General features: G+C 41.5%; 1 protein-coding gene across 6 annotated transcripts in view; it reads right to left on the bottom strand.

Annotated features, from left to right (window-relative positions):
- Fbxw11 (F-box and WD repeat domain containing 11) overlaps positions 1–25,380 on the bottom strand; it is a 104,594-nt gene that overhangs the window by 59,549 nt on the left and 19,665 nt on the right. For 2 of the 6 annotated variants that reach the window (XM_050126887.1, XM_050126964.1), the window contains exon 2: positions 7,271–7,372. The exons of the other annotated variants lie outside the window; for them this stretch is intronic. In XM_050126887.1, the coding sequence (XP_049982844.1) occupies positions 7,271–7,372 (102 nt within the window). The remainder of the gene's footprint in view (positions 1–7,270; positions 7,373–25,380) is intronic. 6 annotated transcript variants of the gene reach the window in all.

Consider the following 25,380-nt stretch of genomic DNA (forward strand, 5'->3'; position numbering starts at 1 on the left):
TCAAACAAACAAGTAAAACAATGAAAGAATAAATAAATAATAAATTAATAAATAATAAAATTGGGCCTAGCAATGTCTGGTCAGATAAGACAGACAGAAAGACAGAAAGAAGGAAAAGAGATAGATGATAGACAGACAGGAAGGAAGGAAGGAAGGAAGGAAGGAAGGAAGGAAGGAAGGAAGGAAGGAAGGAAGGAAGGAAGGAAGGAAGGAAGGAAAGAGATAGATGATAGACAGACAGACAGACAGACAGACAGACAGACAGACAGAAGATTTAGACCTAACAATGCCTAGTCTACAAAGTTGTACAGAAGGTGTAAAGGACAGCTCAGAAACTTGTGTATGCAGGTACATCCCATCATGGAAAAACTGGGATGGGTGGGATTTTTGGTTTTTGTTTTGTTCGTTTGCTTTTTATTAATTAAGGGTTTAGGGTTTTCTATTTTTATTTATGCGTGCATGTATGTGTCTGTATAGCACATATCTAACCTGTGGCCACAGGAACCACAGTGTGTTAAATCTCCTAAAGCTGGAGTTGTGAGCCACCTACTCCGGGTGTAGGGACTAAACTCGGGCTCTCTGGAAGAAACAAGTACTCTCAGATGCTGAGCCACCTCTCCAGGCTCCAACTAAGGGTAGCTTTAAATTTATTCTTCATGAGTTCCTATGTTTTCTAAGAGTTTGTGCTGGGCATTATTTCTGTACAATCATATCAGACAACCTTTCTACTGAACTTTAAACCTGTCTAAGAAAACTCACAATTTCCCAGGATCTTTAGGAGTTAACCATGAATACACATTAAAGTTTAATGACTTCAATGTTCACTAATAAAAGGATGATTAACCTATTATAACCTAGATAATAAAGCCAAACAGTTATTTAAAATGTGGGCTTGGTGGGTCATGTTTGTAATCCCAACACTCAGGATGTGGAGGCAAAAGGACCAAGAGTTCAAAGACAGACTGAACTACATACTCAAAAAGATACTGTCTCAAAAATACAAGATAATATATATATATATATATGAGAGAACTTGAGTTTACTAATGTGTACCATATCGTTTAGTTAACTATATTTAAAGGCAGTTTATAATTAAGAATGTAATGTGAAACATGAGCATTTATAAAACAAAATATATGTAATATAAAAATGTCAAGGCAAAAATATCAGAATGAACAATAAAAAAGTGATATTATAGCTAAATCATTTTTCCTTATACCTACTTACTATCTAAATTTCAACAGAAAAAAGATGCTACCTCATAAACAAAATAAGCAATTATAAATCAATAGAAGAAATGAAATCAGCAGTTTCACAAACAACACAACAAATGGCTATAATGTGAGGTTTATGACACAATTATTTTTCAAAGAGGAAAAAAAAACAGTTTATTGTAGTCTTAAGACCCATTTACCTATTTCCTTGCCCTAAATTACACTATGAAACTTTATATGAATACTCCACCATGAATATTGTTCTGGAATCCATCAGCTGTAACTAAAGCAAAGCAAAACAGTGTTCCTGTCTCCTACTGACATGAAGAGGCAGCACTGAACTAGCTGAAGAGTACTAGTGTGGCCATATCCATTTAAACTGAAAGTATAATGGGACCCAGCATGTGACAGACGACAAATTCTCGAGTAAACTATTTTTGAGTGCAGAGACATGCAGAGGTGTCAGCCTTTTCTCTCTAAAAGTAAGTAGGTCCCAGGGACAGAACCCATGTCCTCAAGCTTGCAAACAAGCTCTTTACCCTCGCATCTTGCCAGCACTACCCGGGCTTTCTGAGTTAGAGTCTAGGTAGTCCAGGCTATCTTCAAACTCCCTAATGGCTCCAGCTTCCCCGGGGCAGCGGCAGGGACACCACTCATGCTTAGCACTGGCAGTCCCTTCTTTCAATCCTTGCACCAATGGGGGAAAAGAAGGGAAAACAAGATTTTCTCACCTTCCTACACTTCTTGGGCTCCCAGTATTGAGATTATAAAAACACACCACCATAATATGAGACTTTTCCTAACCTTTAGTACCAATTGCTCCTGATCATTCTTAACTATATTTTAGATGTTTAAATGCTGACAGAAATCAGTTATTTGTCAAACTTTCTTTTTTCCCCAGCTACAACATCTTATTTGCTTTAAAATGTCCCAGAAAAGGGTGGCTCGGGATTAAGTTAAATGTCTGCATATACTTAGGAAGTTCCACAGCAAGAAAGTTTTCAAATAAAATCCTCTGGAGAAAAGATCAATCCAGAGGTATGCTGGGTAAGGAATAGTTCAAGGACAAAATGCCCTGTCTTTTCTATACCTCTGTTGATCCCAAAATCAAACTGGGCTCCATGGGACATTGGAACACAGCCATCATCATCAGAACTGCCCAGCTGCCAGCTGCAGGTGAAATAAAGCCCCTGGGTGGTGACTGGTAGTGAGGCTACTGATGGATTTGGGAGAGGAGGGATCTATTTTGTTTAGACCTACTCAGAATTGCTCCAAGGCTTTGTGCATGCTAGGCTTGCTAGGCAGTGTTCTATCATTCAGCTACATCTCCAGTCTGGGCACTTGTATTTTGCAACTTTTCTTACAGAAAGGAAAAATGGTTTGTTGTGTTTGTTTCTGGGGTGGAGGAAGTTGGAGGGTTTTTTTATTTTGTTTTGTTTTGTTTTGTTTTTCATTTGTTTGTCTGTTTTGGTTTTTCAAGACAAGAGTCTCTCTGTGTAGCCTTGGCTGTCCAGGAACTTGCTCTGTAGAGGTTGGCCTCAAATTAAAGCGACTCACCTGTTTCTGCCTCCCGAGGGCTGGGACTATAGGCGTGTGCAACTTACGTTTGGCTTAAAAAGTGTCATTTTTTTTAATGCTCATAAAACATTAAAGACTGGGAAATTCCAAAGGTCATCCTAGGTCTTCATATTTTTAGACCTGAAGTACAATGAATAATCATAAAAAAAATAACAACTCTTCAATGTTTAGCAGGAAAAAAAGACAGGAAAAAGTCACTGTCAGGTCAGAAGCACAGGACCTGAACAAGAAAACAAGGGCCACATCATCTGCTTGGTCTAGATTCTCTTTAACTGGCTCTGAACTACAAATAAAACGGTCTCTTCTTCAATAGAGCAAGCACAGAAAGAACTGGCTTTCCACCCCCTTAGAAGCAGGCCTTCAAAACAAGGCCTTTGGTGTTGTCCCCTAAGCGGTGAAAACCATGCAGGGTGAAGAACTACCTTCCTTCCTCCCTTCATTTAAAGGGGAACATGCTCTGGGCTAAAGGAGGCAGAAGAGGACGAATCTGGGTTTACCAGCCTGGAGAGCAACTGCAGCTACCCAGCCACGTCACTCCCTACAGCCCCACCATCAGAAGCCAGTAGAAAAGTAGCTTTCCCAGCCCTCAGGCTCCTCGCTGAGTTCCAACACAAAGGCAGCTAGGAAGAAGGCACTGACAGCTGACTCCCGGGATGCTCGCTGTTTCCAACAAGCATTCCTACCCTAAGGACCATTATCAGTCTACTGCACTGAGCCTCTGAATTCCACTTTAGCTTTTCAGTTTTGACACTAAAAATAAGGGAAATTTGTCTCAATTCTAAAACGACTGTTGCCAAGTTAAAGAAGGCAGTTGTCACTGTAGTCTGGTGCAGCCATGCAAATCTAGGTTCATAACCCAGATCTGTTAGATAAATATATAACCTCAGGCAAATCAATCCAATTCTTTAACTTCATACACAAAGCAGCAGCCCAATCATTTCTCCACAGAGGAGCCAATGAAGGGAAAGGGTATGACTCAGTGAGAGAATGCCTGCCTAGTCCACATGTAAGGCCTGGGGTTCAGTCCTCAACACCATAAATCAAACAAGAATCCTAGGTCACAACACATAGAAGAAGACGAAAATAAAAGGTAAGATCATTGGTGTTAATTATGGCAGAGACTCGGCAAATCAGTGTTCTTGGATTACCTGATCTAAGAACCAACTGGACAAAGCTGGGACACTGACTCAGCCCAGCTAGATTCCGAGATACTCAGGCATTCCAACCAACTGTTCTAAACAGGGGAGAAGGGATCAAGTTTAAACTGGTTACCCAATCCTAAGAGCATTTACAGGTTTGGCTAACTGCAGAGCTGTATTGCACCAACACTCCCTTCCCTTCTCTCCTCATTTGTAGTTCAGTCTGGATTTCGTTTGTGGGTCTGCTTACTGCAGTAAGTTCCTTGACAGCAAGAAACAAATCTGTGCCTCTCATCTATACACGGGAACAGCCCATGCATTGCATGCTAGGACACACTCAGGGCAGGAAACTCTCAGAAACACACTCAGGCTTCCTAGTGATTCAGGAGGATTCATTTTGGCAAAGGGAATGTCTGAATTTAGCGGACTTTTTTCTTTTATGTTAAAATAATAATGACTAAACAAACCATACATTATATATTACTACAATTTTCACAAATGAAGCTATGCTAAAAAACCAGAGAGAGAAAATTAAAAAAAAAAAGTAAAGAGGGAAGAGAGGCAGACTGATCTCAAACACCTGCTCCAGCACTTCACAGCCCTACAGACCTTAGAAAGGCAGTCAGTTCCCACCTCAGTCTGCTAGCTGCATCATCGGCTTCAACTGCCACATGAGGAAATGGGACAGTAACTCCTGCACCTCACAAGGCTGTCATAAACCTAATAGATAGATAGTGAACTATATATTGTTGGTAAAAGATTCTGCTAACCCTCTTCTCCACTGGCAAAATCTGTACTAGCTAAACTAAGCCTAAACACAATTAATATGTTCACCCAACTTTATCAGAAAGTACAGACAGCCTTTCTGACATTGGGCTAAAAGCTGGGTCCAGCGTGACAACATCGGACCTCTACAGCAAAGTCAACCAAGACTCCATCTTCTTCTAGAGCCTTTTTAAGTGACTGTTGAGGTATCCAGCACCAAGGAGAGCCATCTTTGCAACAGAACAAACCCAGAGCACATCAACAGGTGCTTCGGCCAGGAGACCGCAGCAAAGCACAGCTCCAATACAGAGAGCAAACCCAGAACCAAGGGCCAAGTACAGCTCAGCAACACAGAACTTACTCAGTATACACAAGGCCCTGGGTTCAATTCCCACCACCAAAAATTAAAACAATAATTAAAGCAAAAATTAAAACTTTACAGACACATTTGTTGTTGTTTAAAATAGTAGTAACCAGAGCTGGAGAGATGGCTCAGAGGTTAAGAGCACTAACTGCTTTTCCCGAGGTCCTGAATTCAATTCCCAGCACCCACATGGTGGCTCACAACCATCTGTAGTGAGATCTGGGGCCCTCTTCTGGCTTGCAGGCATCCGTGGAGGCAGAACACTGTATACATAGTAAATAAATAAATACATACATAAGTAAATCTTCTGAGAAATAAATTTTAAAAAATCCTGGTTTGCATTTCGGTAACATTTAATAAATAAATAAAATGGTAACCAGTAATAATACATAAAATAATAAGTGAAAAGGAAGGAAATCTTCCAGGTTCATTTTCACACGGAACAAAATAATAATTTGCTAACTCCAATAAGTGAGGCCCTTGGTTCATTTCACTAAGCAGCATGCCCTCAATTACAGGCTAGTCAAAGTAAAAGCTTAATAATCAAAACTCCCAATGAGCATCTAACAGCAGCACTGCTTCCAAGCGCTGAAACAAAGTCCTATGAAGGCAACATTTCATTTTTTTTTTCCTCAAAGGAAGATGATTTTAAAGAACTGTGAAGGTATGTCCCCATTTTCAGGACCCGTACTTCCTCCTTAGCACCTCAGAGAACCCAAAGCACCAGTACCGACACACTAACTGGTGCCTTATACCGCGTAGTTACTTTAACTGACACAGCAAAGAAAACCTCCAGTTAATAACTTAGACTTCATAAGTACAATTCTTTCCCTACTTGTACTGCCAGCTCTGGCTAAAACTGGGTCAGCCCACTACAAACCAAGGGCAACTCTCAAGGACCCATTGAAGAGACAGACTTTTATAATGCAAATGCCCATTCCGCAGTACTAAGGAGAGAGAGCGCTGCATTACTGTCTGTCCTTTCAAGGCAACGGGCCTGAGTGAAACACTGGATTCTGTATCCTATCTTCTTCCATAGAACCTAACAACTATGTATGCCAACTCTAAACCCCAGCTAGCAGTTAATGAAGCACCAGCACAATTTTCTAAAGATAGCAATTTCAGTCAATTACCACACCAGTGCTACTCAGAGGCTGGTAATAAGCAATAACAAATAAGCCCAACATCAATATAAAAGAAACTTCTTCTGCCTTCCAAACCCTCAGCACCATTTAGAGACTGTACCCAGGAACTGAAAGCCTTGAGAAAGAACAGTGAAATCAGCCATAGCATCAATATCCCAATAACTGTTTCCTAAAATCTGGGCAGCATCAGCAGGACACCAGGAATTTAATGCTGCTTTGAAAAGAAAGCTATACCAAATTGTATGAACTATGCAGTAATAAAAGCTGATACTGCTACTGACACATTTAATTAAACACACTCTCTAAATAGAGATTCCCAGGTAAAGCCATGACGGTTTTGGCCTTGATTTTATCCAAAGTCATCAAGGAGAGGTCACCAACTACTCTCTCCTGCTAACAGCGTTATCCTGAGCAACCCCCACTCCCACCCCTCCAACAGCCCCACCCAATATTACTTTTATCTGTGGAATTCTCTGCCGGCCTTGGCCTGGAAAACTGAGTGGACCCTGAGGACAGGTATCAGAGCTGGCCATTTTTTTGAAATTGGCTCAGACTGATGGTTCCCAGCAAAATAAAGCTGTGGTCTTTATAAACCTCAATTTGGGGTTTAAAGAATAGTGTTAACTAGTGATTATCTCCCCCCCCCCCGCGCCGTTTTTGGAATGGAGGAGAAAAGGCAAACCAAAAGATGTTTCAAAATAGAAAAATCATCATTTTAATTATAAACCCTCCCAACTCAAAACTGTTAGAGGTGCCAAATGGGAGATATCAGAGTATTCTGTTTTGTGGTTCAAAGGTTTAACTATTAAACATGAGAATCACAACTTTGAAGGGGGAGGAATTAAAAGGAGGAGCAGAAGAGGGGAGCAAGAAAGGGCCCTTCAAGATCTGTTTGCTCGGAAGGGCCCTCTTAGTACTCCTCATGGGGTCCAGGCTGGAGGAGAGCAGAGGGTTACACAGAACATTTAGCAGACTTAACATTGGATTAAACACACTACTGCAAGTTTCAACAAATGTTCATGGCATACGTAAAAACACATTTACAACAAGAAAGAAGAGAGGCACCTGGAGACATCTGACACTGGGCATGCTCTGCAGGCAACTCAGTGCGCACATGCTCTCTACCAGGTTGGCGCAGCCTAGCCACAAAGACCTTGGCACAGAACACTGCAGGATGACAAAAAGGAAGGAAGAGAAGAAGCAGTTAGAGGCCGCAACAAGTCACTCCTTCACACGGGCAGTTTGAGGGTTAGTCGGGGCAGGGGAGCACCCATGCAATTTAGAGGGCAGGGAGAGTCCTAAATTTCCTAACGCTGGGGAGCAGGGCCCCTTTCTGTCTTCTGGGCAGGGACTTTGTGCTGCCAGACCACTCATTTCACAGGATACGTAAACAGAATCAAGAGGGACAGAATGCTTAAATGAAAACCCACTAGAGGGAACCATGAGTTTGAGTGTAGAGCATGACCACTCAGAGAGTGTAATTCTGGTCTATCTCATACAGTCTCAATCGCTTAAGAAACTACGATAGCAAGCCTTCTGAATGCAGCCCCTACCCCAACACCACAATAGAAAAAAACTGAAGATTCCATCGTTGAATAATTCGCACAGTAACACACGGCACAGGAGGGAAGAGCCAGGATTTTAAGGTTCAGTTTTTTGGCTACCAAATTGCACACTTTTTTCATAAGACCAGGATGCCTCTACTGAAAACCTTTGGTGACTCCAACGTTCATTGTGTGGATTCAGTTTTACACTTCTATGAAGTAAAATTGCAGGAAACTTTTAAGAGAATGAGGCAAAGAAACAAGAAAGGGAAGTGATACAGGCAATTAAAACTGCTTGAAGCACAAGTTGTTTTAGCATCAACATCTCTGCATGCTCAGAGAAAAAACTTGAGAGTTCTGTGACCTGTAACTTTTCATTCTGGAATTTACAAACATGGCAACAAAACTAAGAATTAAAAGCTTAACTCACTGACTCCATTCCACCCTTAAAACAAACAAACAAAAAAACCTTGTTGCTTTCAAAGGAACTTAGAAAATGAGCATATATAATAGCTAATATAGTAACTACCAGACTATATATATTCCTCCCTGTGTAGCCCTGACTGTCCTGGAACTCACTCTGTAGACCAGACTAGCATCAAACTCAACAATCTGTCTCTGCCTCCCGAGTGCTAGGATTAAAGGCATGTGCCACCACCACTCAGGACTAATAAATATTTTAATTTAAGATCAATTCATTTAGTGGCAAAAACAGTAACACATACAAACAAATTAAACAAATGCTGAAGGTGGATGCTTGAGTTCTACTGAAACACTCCACAAATCTTATACACAAGCCATGTGTTTGTTCCTCCCTGCTGACTCCTTGTTTTACACTGGGAAAAGCTCTACAATTAGTACAAGTGTATTAAAAACAAAAAGAGCTTTGCTTGAAATCAGATAGACCTGGGACCCAGCATTTCCTGCTTACTAGTTACAGCACACAGCTCACTCATAAGGTAGAGAATACTGGGGTTATTTAGAAAAGGCATGTGAATCCAGGACACAAAATCAAAGAAAGCAAATGGTGTAAGAAACGGTGCACCCCTCCTAAGCAATGAAAACACCACCCATTTCCAACCTGAGTGTTTATTAAAGGCTGAGCACGGCCAATACAGTGGTGAAGTGTCTGTCTGCTGCTCCAGGACAGAGCTTGTTGCTCAACAGTTTCACAACAGAGAAGAAACCACAGAAAGACCTGAGCACATTTTATAAAACACAATGAAAGTAGCTGCCATTTATTGAGCTCCTCTGACCTGTTCCTATTACAACTGTCACAGTAATTCTCAGGTCACTCCTGAAGGGCAGATACTATCATCTCTACAGTAAGATCTGTTAAAACACCTTCTTGTCTAAGGTTCTCAGGAAAGTGGGCTGGCTCTACGGCAGCAAGTTCTCTACTCAAAGAAATTATTATATACACTAGTTCTATCAAACTGTGCCACCGTGTATGCTCAGAAAAAAGACCCACATCACATGTTCATTACATGGATTATTTAAGTTAAATAAACTCCCAATGACCTCAATAGTTCAATTTAGGATTCTCTTGGCATTTTTGCTGTTGTTTTTCCTTACAGTCCTGGGGATTGAGCCCAAGACCTTTAAACATGCTAGGCAAGTGTTCTTCAGTTGGGTAGAATACCTAGACACAAATATAAGTTTCTTTCTGGAGTGTTTAGTTTGCAGAATCACAGAATCACACAGATCGGAGGCGACAGAGCACCAAATTAACAAAGCTCGCTTGTCATCAATTCTCATATTCAGTAAACAGTCTCGTGGGTTCCAGGAAAGCATTCTCCCACTGAACTGTACCCCCAAACCTGCTTTACATTAAAAGTATTCCAGAAAAGACTTTTGTTTGCTTACTTTGGCTTCTTTCATTATAATTTTTAATTGAGTGGGAGGGGGATCTCACATGCCATGGCACAGGTGTAGAGGTCAGAGGACAGCTTAGAATAGTTGGTTCTCTCCTTTTACCCTCCATGTGGTTGAAAGGGTTCCCAGGATAGAATTCAGGTCATCAGGCCTAGTAGCAAAAACCTCTGCTACTAAATCATCTTACTTGCTCCATCTTTATTTCATTGAGACAGATTCTCACTATGCAACCTAGGTTGGTCTCAACCCCTGAGTTTCCCCAGTGCTAGAACTATAGGTTGTGTGCCAGCTCATCCACCTCTATTCAGGAAAAAATGATTATCTATTTCAGGAGTGGATCATCCACAGTAGACACGGCAGGCAGAGGAATGGTGGGAGTGTGTCCTGAAAGGCGACCGTCCCTCACCGTGCTGAACACAACTCTGCACCACTTCAATCCTTACACACAGAACTTTCCCCAATATTCGGAAGAGGAAAATGGGCTTAAAGAGATACAGTTTTCTTGTCTAAAACCACACAGGGCTAGGTCTGAGCTGGAATGATCCTAGTAATCCTAAATAGAACACGAGCTCCCCAGCTGACAGATCTGCTGGAGAACAGGAGCTGTAGAGACAGCAGGCTCCCAGGCACCGCCCACCTGGGGCTGTAAAGCAAGTGCCAAAACCTATCAGTCAGAAATCTCACTCTTACCTCACCCAGGCCTGCCATCTTCCAGGTCAAGATGAGAGCTAAGACAGCAGTACTTAAAAGGCATTAGAAGTGCTCTATCCCCATACCCAATTATCCTGGAGATAGCAGACCAAACACACTGCTGGAAACAGTCTTTACCCAACAGAAAAGGCCACTGCAGGAAACCCATGCACCTGTAATAATGAAGTCCACACACACACACATGCTGCCATAAGTACCAGGCCCAACTTGAAAATGGACAAAAACAGAAATTCTATACTCACTAACCTAAGAACATCATATAAAATGCAACTAGGAATTTAACAGTAATTGATTCATGACATTTCTAATTTAAATTTTAGGACTTGGTTGGAAACTCTTGTTGTCATTATTTTTAAATAGAGAAAAATGTCTTCTCACCAGTTATGTTCACAATATAACTATACCCTCCCTTCTTGTATATTTTTCAAGGTAACAGTGAAATATCTTTATCTACTGTCATAATAGGTCTAAGGAATTTTCCCCAAATGGCATTATTTACCAACTTAACAAATATGTCTAGTCACTAAACCACCAACAATACCAAGCAAGCCTTTCTTCTTCTTGTAACCTTAGCATCAAGCTCCAGAGACTTTCTTTCACAATGACCATCCTGGGGGCCACAAATCTCCAATATACATTTATTATAATTTTATATTTAGCAACTTATCTCCAGGATTCTAATTTATGATTATCATATTCACAAAAAAGATGTAATTATTCATAATAAGTTCTGGTATTATGGGCAAATAAACGATTAGGAGGAATACATTTTCCAACTCTAAACTCAAATAATTAAGACTGGCAAGTAAGCCAACAGTGCTTACTGATTCTGTCACATTCGTCATCAGCTGGTAAGCACTTGAAAAGATGATAGGAGACAGGAATAATAGCTTGTTTGGCATTTTTCAAAAGCAGAAAGTTTATAAAAGGAAGTAAGAGAGACATGTGCTAGGCTCTCTCCTGTAAGTCACAGCAAACAGATGGACAGTGGGGCGCACTCCTAATCACAACACTCAGGAGACAGAGGCAGGTGAATCTCTGTGAGGTCTGCAGAATGATTTCCAAGATAGACAGGGCCACACAGAGAAACCCTGTCCCCAAAACAAAAAGAAACAAAACAATAGATACATCAAACATTCAACAAAATAACTATTATTTTTAAAATAAAGCCTGGTAACCAGAATTCAGCTTTCAGGTTGCACAATGGAAGTAGAGAACCCACTCCCCAGAGTTGTCCTCTGACTACCAGTTACATCACGTACCACTCACACGCACAGATATAAATGTGTGCATGTGCACATACACTCATGCACACACAAATAGTAATAATATTATTATTAGTTCACAAATTAATTGAATTTTCCACACTTTAGAAAAATAGGATACTGACCCATACCTTCATATGTAACAACAATCTTTCTAATTTAATGACATTTTGTTAAAAGTGGACAATAACATGTGTCATGTGACCACGACAGTTCATATTTAATTCTTAGCAAGTGTACTCTAGAATTACACGCTTACTTATCACTGACATTACACTGTATTATTTTCACGCTGAGATATACAGTAAGGAAACAAAATGACAAGGAGTAAGGGTAGAAGGGAAGAGAAAGAAAGAACAAAATAAGGAAAATAAAAATTTACTACTTGCTGAGTTTTAGAGATTCAAACAAAGCCAAACAGTGATGGGATTAGAACTCAAAGTCAGAACCCATCTTACTCTCACCCACTATTCTCAGCTCTGAATGATGACCCAGGATAAGACACTCAAACCCAAAGCTCACAAACCATCATGATCTGGATGGGCATCTCTGGAAGAGGGAGGGATAAAGGATAACTAATTCCCCCTTCCCTTTTTTTCTCAGCTATTTGTTTGTTTATTCATTTTATAGTGATAGGGCATGCACCCAAGCCGTATGCATGCTAGGAAAGTACCTGTCAATGACCTATGCCCCAACCCTCTTTTCCTTTAAGAAGCACAGAGTTTAAGGTTGCTTCAAGAGCTTCCTTTCCTAATTTACACTCCTATCATTCTCTGTTTACCAGTAAAATTTCCAAAGTGGCATATCCCCCTTGGTAATTCAAATGTGATCAATCTGCTGCTCAGCTCTAGTCCTAATAGGGTGTAGCTGAGTAACTGACATAACCTCTGAGGAGCGACTGCACAACGTGGAGTCAGAGTCTGAAGAGCATGTGGATCACTGACTCATCAATTTATAAGGAGGATACTGTATTAAGGAGAAAAAAACAGACATCTAGTAACACAAAGATGTCCATCAGATCAAATCATTATTCATAATAGCAAAGAAAACTCCAGCAACAAGGACCAATCAATAAGCTGTGGATTACTCATAAGAAAATCATGTTTCTGAAACATAGGACCAACCAGCTGAAGCCTATTCAGGCGTTCATAGAAAAATTCCAATACAAGTAATTCGAAAATCTTTATGTGAATAAAGGCAAAAACTCAGGACTTACAGTTATGGTCCCATTTTAATACATGTAAAATATTCAGAATACGATGCAATTATTTTTATTTGATTCTTTCAATCAGTCACATACATGCAACACTGGCCTTTCCGTCCTCACTTGGGGACCTAACCACAGCAACCTGCCCCTTGACTGTAGGCCACTGACATTCAATGAAGATGACAAGCAGATGGGAATAAACAGCTGTCAGAGTCTGGCCACACTCCTAGTTGGCAAAGACATTACTGTTGCTTCCACCTATGACTACCAAGAGAACTGAGTTTCAGTCAGAAAGCCGGTCTCCGTCTAAGAGGAAGAGAACTGTAGTGTGGCAGCCCACACTCTACACGCTCTACACCACAGGGACTTCCAGCCAACAGGACGAAGCAGTGTCTTGTATGTCATGTTTGACCTAGAAACCGAGAAAAGCCATCATCAGCTACTTCCTTTCTTCCCATTGGCTATGGCTTGGTGGGTTTGTGCCCTCAGGGTTCCTGTGCCCCAGCCTCGCAGCACTATGAGGGGGTGGATGTAGTAGGTGGTTAGGTCACAGGGAGCCTGATCACATGGACTCTCAGTTGATTCCCAAGAGAGGATGTTGCTATAGAACGAGCAAAAGCCACCCCTGGCTAGTGATCTCTTCTGAATGAACTCCTGCCATTCTAAACACATCTGTACAAGATCCTCACTGGAAACCAAACCAGTCCAGAGCAGCAGCTCCTGGACTGTCAGCCTCCAAAACTGTTACCTACACAGCCTCTCTTCTTTGTAAGCACCCAGCTTCAGTACTACGTCACCACAACAGAAAATGGACTCCTATTCCACCCCAGGTACAGGTGCAAGCTTTGTACACCCCAGGTCCTTCTACCCCACAAACCAAAAACTTCAAGAGTCTTTGGAAATGTCTACATAAGATTCTAACTGCCTTCTAGCATACCAAGTTTTCACGTAAGAGAGTGCAAAATATATCATGTTTTATATAGAACAACAGAACATATGGGAAGTTAGAAACTTTCCCCCATGTGATAAATACTCTCAGATTCTCTAGGAGGAGAGAACTATTTCAGGAAAAAGTTTGAAGACAATTAACTTTTACTCTTTAAGCTGCTTATCTTAGAAATATTTGTTGCTCCGGTCAGTATACTAAATGTTTCGGCAAACATTTTAAGAAACCATAAAACCAAATATTCTGGTATTAAAAACTATTAATGCAAATAAAACTATTATGTTACAGTTTGTTAAAGGGAAAAATGTGGCTAATTCCTTACAGGACAAAATGCTGTAAACAAGCCTCATCTCACTGTCTTAGCGCTAAAATTAGTTGGTAGCTGAAAACTCTTTTGTAGACTAACTGCAAAACTGTCCCAAGCTTTCGCTGTCTAACAGGATTCCTGTCCATGCAGTTAGGAACCAGTGCTTAAAATGGAAAGCGAGCTGGGCATGGGGCTCATGCCTGTAACCCCGCTCCCAAAGGCAGGATGGCCATGCTTTCTGAGCTACCACACAGTTAGTTCCCAGACAGTCTAGGTGAAAGGGAGATTGTGCGCACACACACATAAGGACAATAAAAACCCAAATGAAACTAAACTTTAGATTCTGCTAGCAACCTTGGAATTAAACCTTAACACCATCTAAAAATGTGTCTGCTATCTCTAAACATTAATAACTTTCAGGAGTTAACCAGTCTCCCCTCCCCCAAAATAAACACACTCCAATGATAGGGCCTCAATGTTCACATTTTCACAGACAACAGAAACAGCAGTGCTGATCAAAATCCTGCTTCTTCAAGAACTCAGAAGTGAGGAAATATAAGCATGCCTACCATGGGGCATGCTTTATTAGCCCTTAATTTTTAAAAAATTTATTATTTGTATTGATTTATTTCACATGACAACTGTGTGGAAGTCAGAAAATAACTTAAGGGAGTGGGCTCCCTCTTTCCAACCTGTGGGTCTCAGGATGAAACTTGATTCTCAGAACTCCACGTTGGCTCCCTGAACCATCTCACTGGTCCATGCTATAGTTGACCTCACACTTGATCTTTCCCACATAGCTACTGTCCACACACCTCAAATGTTAGAAGAAAGCCACGTGCTTTACAGTCGACTAGGCATCCAGAACAACTGAGCTCATCTTTCAGTCTGGCCTCAGTTAGACATTCCTGGATTAGTTGTGAGTCCTCTCCTGTCTGCTTCCTGCAGGTAACCAGGTAAAGGAGACTGCTCAGGACTTGAAGTCAGAGATTTCACTGAATGCTGAAGCCAAAAGGCCCTTTATAACCATTGTGTTCACATTCTTACACTGCTTTTCCAGCCAAGTCCTCTACATTTCCAGCCTTAGGCTGTTAGTATGTAGCCATCCAAAGCACACAACCTTACAGCAGACGACAGCAAAGTCAGCCTAAAGGCTAAGAAGTGAACTGCAGGTGTGGATGCACTGCAACACTGCTCTCCCACAGAGGAAGCCGAAAAGCATGGAAAGGCCTTGTATAAATTTCAGAGATACCGGATGCCAAGCAACTTGCTGAAAACCCTCTTAGCACCACTGCTACAATAATTCTGTGACTGACTTAGCTATAAGCAAATAATTAAAATACCACAAACCAGTAACACAGATGTCACCAACATAATGAATTGTCCAATAACTAAGCACACTGAATGAAAAGGTGTGATGGTGCACCTGTAACCCCAGTAACCAGGAGGCAGGAGCAGGAGGACTGCAAGTTCTAGCTCAGCCTGTGTCATGCAGAACAACTTATGAGCCACACACAACGTTTAAGTGGTGAATTAGGAATCTGTTGGAAGAGGGCTGGGACATGGCTCAGTCAGTGATATGCTTGCTTTACAGGCAGAAGGACCTGAATTCAATCCTGAGAACCCAAGTAAAAATGCCAGACATGGTGACACAGCTTGTAACCTCAGTGCTGGGGAGACAGAGACTAAAGGACACTTAGGCTTGTCAGCCAGCCAGTCTAGTCTACTTGGTGAGCCCCAAGCCAGTAAGAGATACTGTCTCGAGAATGACAGACAAGCTTCCTGAGGATGCCACCCAAAACTGACTGTCCTCTGGCCCTGACTCCCACATGCACACACATACATACAACCACACACATGCACACACATACACACAACCACACACACACACAACCACACACATGCGCACACACACACACAACCACACACATGCTAACTTTATAAAGGGTGCTAGAAAGGAGCTGGGGAATCAGCTTAGTCAATAAACTGCTGGACTTCGAGCACGGGGACTTGAGTTTGATCCATATTTGAGGGGAGGAGTTATGGGCGATAGTGTGCCCATAACTGTAACCCCAAAGCTGAGGAGGCAGAAATAGGCTAGTTCTTGGGGCTCCCTGACCAGTTTGCCTAGCCTCATCAAGTTCCAGGCCATGAGAGATACTGTCTCAAAAACCTAGGTGGACAACATCTGAGAAAAGACAACAGGACTGACTTCTGACCTCCATACACATGCACATGGAATCTGTAGAAAAAGGAACAGCTACCCACAGTTGGGAGGTGTGTAGCGGCGTAAATGAACGGCAGATAGAAATTATAATAAAATATTCAGCTTTAATTAGGAAAAGACTTACAGAACCGAAGTTCCCGTGGAGAACAGGAAAGCAGAAGGGAAGGGGGGGAGCACACCAGCAATATTTATTAGTAAAAAATATCCTCAGGGGACCCCGCCCTACAAGCAAGGTGATTGGCTGGGGCTTCCCCTACAGGTGAGGACAAGAGGCAAAGAAGATAAAATTACTGCTTCTTTGAAAATAATCAGCTGGGCAGTGGAGGTGCACGCCTTTCATCCTGGCACTCAGAAGGCAGAGGCAGGTGGATCTCTGAGTTCAGGATCAGCCTATCTACAGAGAGAACTCCAGGACAGCCAGAGCTACACAGAGAAACCCGTTCTCAATTAAAAAAAGTAACAGAGAAAGACAGAGACAGAGATATCAAATAAAGTCAAAAACTAGTTTAAATATAACAGGAAATGACCAGAAGTTACTAATTTTCTCCTCAAAAACTATACTTACTTGTTATAACCAAGTATTTTATAACAAGAACTAAAACAGATTATAAGCAATTGGCAAGACAATAAACCAATGTATAACTTGATGTTCTCAGTTACAATGCCTTTATACAATAGAAGCTCAAGAAATACCTGGGGAGTGAGCAAATAATGAGCAAGCCAACTCTAGAAGAGTCCACAGGACAAGCTGGAAAGACTGCTAATCAGCTCAAGAGCACTGGCTGCTCTTCCAGAACACCCAAGTTCAATTCTCAGTACACATGTGGCAGCCACAACATGCTGGCTGCAGGGGATCCAACAGACAGACACACATGCAGGCAAAACACCAATGATGATGAAAAATAAACAAGGAAAGTCTACAGGTAACGTAAAAGCCTGACCACGAGGCTCAGGGAGCCGCCATAGTTTTTTGCCACATCTTCTAGTCACAGCGACTGCTCACACACTCCAAGGTCAAATCGGAAGCTTTGTGTGGGAGACAGAAGAGCAATGTCTGCCCCCACTGAGCTGGGCAGCAGAGGTGAGGACAGCGCCGCTAAAGCAGCCTCACCTGACCTGGATCCACATATACTTTTCTCCTAAGATTATAAATTCCCCTTTTGGACTTTAAGTAGTTTTGACTTTTCTATGACTTTCAACTGGAAAATTGTAACACACTTTTACTGTTTAGTGCAAACAAGAGAACCTGCTGTAGTGGTGCACACCTGTAATCCAGGCACATAGGCAGGAAATCACAGCCATAGAACCCTATCTCAAAAAAAATTAATTAAAAAAAAACAAAAATAAAATAAAAAAACAAGGCTGATATTCTACAGCTGAAACAGTCTTAAATCCTCTATTTCCCTCCCTATAGAGTCATTAAATTTGCTGACACTGTAAAACTAAAGGGCTTAAAATACCCCATCCCTGCTAGACCTGCAGACACCAGAGCAGGAAAAGGCAGTAAGAGAATGAAGAATCCAAACTGTAAAATGATTACAAAAGCACAACAGAGAAGAGGAGCCCACACTTCCCAAAGACCCGTGGAACCCACACTGAGCAACAAGACCTACGTCCCTACGGCCATGAGGCTACCAACCACTGATGTAAATAAACCAGTGTCCTAAGAGAAAGGGTACTGAGCATCTAAGATATGAAGTCCTGCTGACAGAGCACAAGCTGGCCCTTCTCTGAACCCTGTCTGGGTTCTAACTTCACCTTAGTGGTGACCTTCGTTTCTTTCTCCTACTCACTCAAGTTGTATCCTCCTTACACGCATATAACTGTAATCAGGTAAGTCCTTTTAACATACACTACGGTCTAAGTGCTACTAATAAGTCATTACATTTGTGAACTGCAAAAAGGAAACTATTTAAAAGCAAACTAAATGACTGGGGCTGGAGAGACACTCAGCAGGAAGTGACCTTGTTGCTCTTGCAAAGGAACCAGGTTCCAGTTCCCAGCATCCACATCAGATGGCTCAGAACTGCCTTCCAATCCTAGATCCAGGAGATCATGCCCTCTTCTGGTCCCCGCAGGCACAGCTTGCTCATGGGGCACATCCACACACTCAGGCACATTCACATTAAATAATTTTAAAAGAGACTTAAAAATATTATAGGACTAATTATTACCTATTGTCACTAATGCAAGTTTATTATGACTTACCTAGCCAAAAACAATACATACCCACCATATGTAAACTGTAGATTTTCACTTAGAAGTTCTATATGGTGTCAATGACCACTTACTTAGAAAGAACTTAGGGTACAGCATTCAAAAAACACCAGAGCTCACTGAAAGCAGTATAGCAGTCATCAAGGGAGCTTTGGAGGGTTTTATTTCTTGCTTCATATTGTTTATAATTTTTTCTAAAACACATAGATACTTCTGTAAAGAAAATATAAAGTTTAAGTAAAAAATTATAGGAGGCCACTGTTGGGAACTACACTCTTGCATTGGATCACACCAGATCAGACTAAAAATCAATATGGAGTCACCTATGCTAACATTCCATGTAACCAAATTAAGTTATCTTACCTTCCCAGGTTTGGGGAAGAGCAACAGACAAGCTTCCCAAAGAGGTCAATTGGCATGACAAAGGTGCCATGTCAGCTCTAATCTTTAACCCTCTATCTCTAACATAGCCTGAAGTGACCTGGTATTAACACGCCAGCTGTTTTCCTATTATTCACTTCCCTGCACACAGAAAACAACTCTGATATGACCAACTGCTTCAGCCTTCTCACCATAAAACAAACCTCCTCCCCCACTCACTCACTAAACACTACCCAAATGTAGACAGTGAAGTGTAGCCTGGTCCTAGAAACACAAAAGAAAAGCAATCAAGACTCTAGAGATTTGGTGGGATTTTGTCCTTTCACAAGCTCGATTTTTTGTTTTGTTTTGCTTTTTGTTTCTCTGTGTACCCCTGGCTGTCTTAGAACTCGCTTCTGTAGACCAGGCTAGCCTCGTCAAATCCAGAGATCCACCAGCCTATGCCTCTGCCCCAGAGCGCTGAGATGAAAAGTGTGAACTGGCACAACTCTTACACACTCGTAAGCAGTCAATGAGCTCAACAGCTGACTGGCATCACTAGTCGCTGTAGGTCAAACCACAGGTTAGCAGAATTAAAGAGGACAACAACAAAAGCTCACAAGAACGTAAAGACAATGACATGTTCATATGATGCCAGAGAAGTAAAAGCATATCCTCCTGCTCTGGGAAAGACCTAAGGTTATTCTACATTCTAACTACATATGTACCTTGTGGTATAAAAAAATATATGTTTCATCCCTGATTCTCTGCTATATCCTCTGCCCCCTTCCAGAAACAATGGCTTCTAAAACTCACAATTCCCTGAGTGCAAAGGATGGACAGAAGATGACTTACTGTCCATGAAAAGCCCTTTCAGCCAGACCTGAGCTTATGTGAATAAGCTAACTCTCAGTAGGGGTAGGGGAGTTGCCAGAACAACCACCTCTGGTACCTCCTGACCTGATCATTCGTTTGTACCCTTTATGAAATCCTTTCATAGACTAAAGCTATGGCTCAGAGATTAGGGGCCCTAGCTGTTCTTCCAGAGGACCTGGGTTCAATTCCCAGAACCCATACAGCAGCTCAATACTGTCTATAACTCTAGCTCCATAGGCTCTGCCGCCCTCTCTGGCCACTTCAGGTACTACACACATATTCGATACTTGCAAAATAAAAATAACCAAATCTTATAAACCAGTAACCCTGAATTCCTGAATTCTCTGAGCCATTGTAGTACATTACTGAACATGAGGAACATTAGGAAGAAGTCATGGAAACTCCCAAAGTGTAAGGAAGTCACAACCCACAGCTGGTACTGCTGTCCAAAGTAGAGGTAATCTGGGATCTTCTGTGCTGAACTGAATGGCAGAATGCCCAGCAGAAATATGCAAAGAACTGGAGAATGGCTGATGTACAAAGAAGCCCAAATAATCGGTATCACAACTCCTTTTTTTAATTTATTTAACTTTATTTTATGTGCATTAGAGTAAGGGTGTCACATCCCCTGGAACTGGCATTACAGGCAGTTATGAGCTGCCATGTGGGTGACCCAGTGTCACAAGAGTGTAGAGATTGGCCACCATACCTTTGGTCCCTGAGGCAGAGGCAGATGGACCTCTGAGTTAAAGGCTAGCAGCCAGCCTGGTCTACAGAGTTAGGTCCAGGACAGCCAGGGCTATGAATAAACTGTGTTTAATTGAGAGAGAGAGAGAGAGAGAGAGAGAGAGAGAGAGAGAGAGAGAGAGAGGTTTTGTGTTTCATTTTTTTCTGTCACTGAATTCACACTGTGCCAACAATTCCACCCATAAGTACATCTCCACCTGGAAACAAACATCCTCAAAAGAAGTCTAAATAAATGTTCACTCACTTAGTCCCAAAATCAAGCAACACAAACCGTCTAGAACAAGAACAATTCTTGGAGCTGGAGAGATAGCTCTCAGCAGGGGAAAAAAAAACACTTGCTGCATAATCAAGAGGGCCACGATTCCGATTCCAGCACCCACATAATAAGCTAGGCATCTCACAAATGCCTGTAACTTCAACGCCAAGAAGATCAAACTTCCTCTTCTGGCCTCCAGGTACACACCTGCACATGTATATGTCCTTACGTATCCATTCACACAAAACAACACACACACACAAAGTCATGCTGAACAAAAAAAGCAAACATAACCGAGTACACAGTGGATACAATGTTATATGACTCTATCCATGTGAAATTTCACAACAGATTGAATTAACAGTTAGAGAAAACAGGACACTGCGGGGGGGGGGCGGTAATGACTGTAAAGGAATGTAAGGAAGGGAGGTTTTTGAAAGTATGGAAATAAACAATATATTGATTATGGTGGTGGTTACATGAGCATATGTAGTTCTGAAAACTCAAACACTACATCTAAAATAAGTAGTACATATAACTGAACACTAATTCTAATAAGTTAATTAAATAAAAAGCAAATAAACGCTACAATACCAGCATACAACCATTAGGCTGACTGACAAGGACTGGCAACCCATCAAGTGACAGATGATAATGGAACTCTATCATAGGGATAAAAGCTTAAACCAAATCACCTCAGCCCACATATGCTTACCCACAACCCAATTCTTCTATCTCAACTGTTTTTCCTAAGTTCCCTAGAATACCCAAAAGAAACATGGGATTCTATCTAGTTAGAAGTTGGGCAGTGGTGGCACACTCCTTTAATCCCAGTACTCAGGAGGCAGAGGCAATCGGGTCTCTGAGTTAGATGCCAGCCTGGTCTACAGAGAAAGTTCCAGGATGACCAGGACCATGCAGAGAAACCTTGTCTCAAAAAACCAAAACAAAAAACAAAAAACAAACAACAACAAAAGTGTTATCCACAGGGACAGCCACACATTGGAAGCAACTCCTATTTATCAACAGCCAAGTACTCAGTAATCAGCTAGTCCAGGCACCTAGTAAAAAGAGCAATGAACGAGAAATGGGAAATGTATGAGGGACAAATTACAGATGCACAAACCAGGAGAATTTCACAGACATAATGATGGGCAGAGAACATGAACGTAAGACTGACAGAGAGGCACAGCTAGCCTATACCTTTGGGAGAGTTGGCTGGCAGCGGTAACTTCAAGGGCTTTGGAAATGATTTTTACTATGTCCTGAATAGCAGTCATAGTATGTGTTATATACTTAGGTGGAAATTCACTGAGCTGTATAGTTTAATTGTGTATAAGCTACATACAATCGGTATTAGTAGTCACACACATGCACATAAACGTTTTAATCTATCACTGTTCACTTCCTACAACTTTGTTTCCCAAGAGTGTCCCTCAGAGTGTCTGAGATGCCAATGGAACCGCTCAAGTCTGACACCAACCAGACAAGGAGGACTTCTGACATAGCACTAACAATACAAATGGTTTTGAGATGGTATTTTTTTAATATATGTAAGAGAGGTTGTAGGAAACTTGGGTTATTTTAAAAATTACTAGAATCTAAACTTTTTAACACAGTTAAAAAAATGTTACATAAAGAATAACAAGATAAATATCTATACACAGCTTTCCAAAGTACAACTCATAAAGAAATTACATTTTTCTAGGCAGTGTTGGGACACACTAGGCAAGAGATCCACCACTTAGTTACAGGCCTCCGTCTTGATGAGGCTACATATTTTGCCACCTACTAACAGAATTAACTTTACACAGTGACAACAACATACAGATTATAAAAAGCAAATGGCCAATTTCAAGCATGTGATAAGTGAACACAAGTAACTTAGCTGTAAAACGTATTTTAAAGGTGTTTTTGTTTTGTTTTCAGTGCTGAGAACTGAGCTCAGAGCTTTGCCCATTTAGGCAAGAGCTGACACTACTACTGAGCTCAATCTTCAATCCCAGGACTTTTTATTTTAAAGAGTTTTAAGAACTCACAGCTCTGGGGAGGCGGGGGGCTGGAGAAATGGTGAGCGGTTAAGAGCACTGGCTGTTCTTTCAGAGGACACAAGTTCAATTCCTAGCACCAATATAGCAACTCACAGAGGTCTATAACTCCAGTTCCAGGGGATCTGATACCTTCACGCACATAAAATAAAGTTAAGTAAATTATTAAAAAGGAAGGAAGGAAGGAAGGAAGGAAGGAAGGAAGGAAGGAAGGAAGGAAGGAAGGAAGGAAGGAAGGAAGGAAGGACGGACGGACTCACAGGTCTGGCAAAATGGTTCAGTGGGTAAAAAACACTGTACTTGCTGTGTGACCCTCAGGACCTAAATTCAATCCTTGAACTCATGTAAAGAGCTGGCTGTGGTGACTGAACTACGATGGTAATTATATCACTCCTATGGTGAGATGGGAGACAGAGGCAGGAGAATCAACCTCAATACACTAGGAGGAGGGAACCTCCAAGCACACTGTGGCCATCTCCACACTCTCGCATACAAACAGTCTTTTTTTTTTTTTTTTAACGTAAGAGTAAGAATTACATTCTTGCCGGGCGGTGGTGGTGCACACCTTTAATCCCAGCACTTGGGAGGCAGAGGCAGGTGGATCTCTATGAGTTCGAGGCCAGCCTGGTTCCAGGACAGGAACCAAAAACTACGAAGAAACCATGTCTCGAAAAAAAAAAAAAAAAGAATTACATTCTTTTGTCAACTAATAGGCAAATCATGCTCATATCTATCCAAACACTCTATCCAGTCTATATCTAAAATGACTCATTGCCTCCTCTTCCACCATCTGTTACTAGCTTGTCGTTTCTCCCCTGGAATAATGCAACAGTCTATTAGCTGCTCCAACTTTTCTTGTTTCAATGCAGCCTCTGAACAGACTGCGAGAACGATCCTGTAAAGCACAGATGCTGCAGTGCCAAACTTCCATAATCCACATCAACCGCACATATCTTCTGGTCCATGTAGGAATCACAAGCTCAAATGCATCAGCAGATAACATGAAGAGAGTCTGACGGGCAACAGTAGACAGGAAAGCGTAAGTTATGATTCAAATAGCCAATAACTACTAAGCTCCAGTTTTCACACAAAACCAGAAATGGATGTTTTGACATGCAAAGTCCCAACCCTAAATCTGTGCAAATCAGATTAAGATTGTCCGTGGACTCCTACCTATATGAAGACTAGTCTGTAACTTGTGACCTAAAAGAAGCCCAAGATTTAGTTATACTCTGCCTTTGCACGGTATTATATCATCTATCTCAGTCCCTTCACTCAAGCTGTACAAAGCAAGCCCAGGGAATACTTACTCATCCTTCCTCACAGAAATCACACACCCTTGCCAGGCATGGGTGACACATACCTGTAACCCTAACCCTTGAGAGGTCAAGGCAAAGACTGTTTCATAAGTTCAAGGCCAGCCCAAGCTACGTAGCTATACCCTGTCTCATAAAAAACATGAGGGACAACAGGCACCTGCACTCACAAGTACATAATTAAAAACTAAAGAAGCGAGGTGGAGAAACAACTCAGCGGTTAAGAGCACTTGTTCCTGCAGAGGGGTTCAGTTCTCAGGACCCACATGATGGTTACAATTATCTGTAACTCCAGCTCCAGGAAATTTGAAGCCCTTTCCTGACCTTCATGGGCACCAGGCACATATGTGGTACATGCAGACAAAACAGTCATACCCATAAAACATATAAAATCTAAAAAATTAAAATTAATATATTAAAAAGAAAACAAGACAGCCTTCTAGTCACAGTCCCCTGGTTACCTTTGCCATGACAGCCCCTGTCCCAGTACATCTATGCCCATGTCTAATTTCTGCCAAGTCTCAAAGAGTAGCTTTTATAATGATCCTTATGTAACTGGAGAGATGGCTCAGTCTTGTTGTATAAGCATAAGGTTAGGAGTTGAGATTCCAGCAGCCATGTAAAATTTGGATGTGTCCTGCATGTGCTTTTAACCACAACATAACCTAGCCCAAAATGCACAAGCTCCAGGCTCTTAGAGAGACTCTGACATAAAGAGCAAGGCCTCAGAGTGAAAAGGAAGACACCAAACACTGTCCTCAGGCCTCCAGAGCAGACATATGTATGTATGCATACACCACACATATAAACAACACATGCATACAAAATAAGCAACTAAAATATCCCCTATAAAAACTATCTTGTAACTCCCACATCACCAACTAAATTCATTTCTGCATAGAAGACGGCAAACTACCGGAAGCAATACACATATACATACCTGATTCTACTCTGTATCTCCAGTATTACCAAAGAGAGCATGCTCAATAATGAAGGAATAAAGCTACTTACCTACTTATGCAACAATATGCACCTCAATTTGATGGTCATTATGTTAATAAGATCCAGACTATCAAGGTCAGAGGGAAGAAACTGTATTATTAAACTTGAATGAGAAATAACATGAATTCATGGTACCTTTTACATATTTCTTAGCCCTGTCTACCACAAGGGTCTACAAACAGAGACAACACCACCCCATAAAAAGCCACAGTGTCATACAACATAGACCTGGGACCATCTAATCCAAAAAAGCCAGGAAATACACAAAGAC

Source organism: Alexandromys fortis, unplaced genomic scaffold, assembly GCF_014885135.2.
Source record: "Alexandromys fortis isolate MF-2015 unplaced genomic scaffold, M_Fortis_MF-2015_v1.1 scaffold_29, whole genome shotgun sequence".
Lineage (NCBI taxonomy): Eukaryota > Metazoa > Chordata > Mammalia > Rodentia > Cricetidae > Alexandromys > Alexandromys fortis.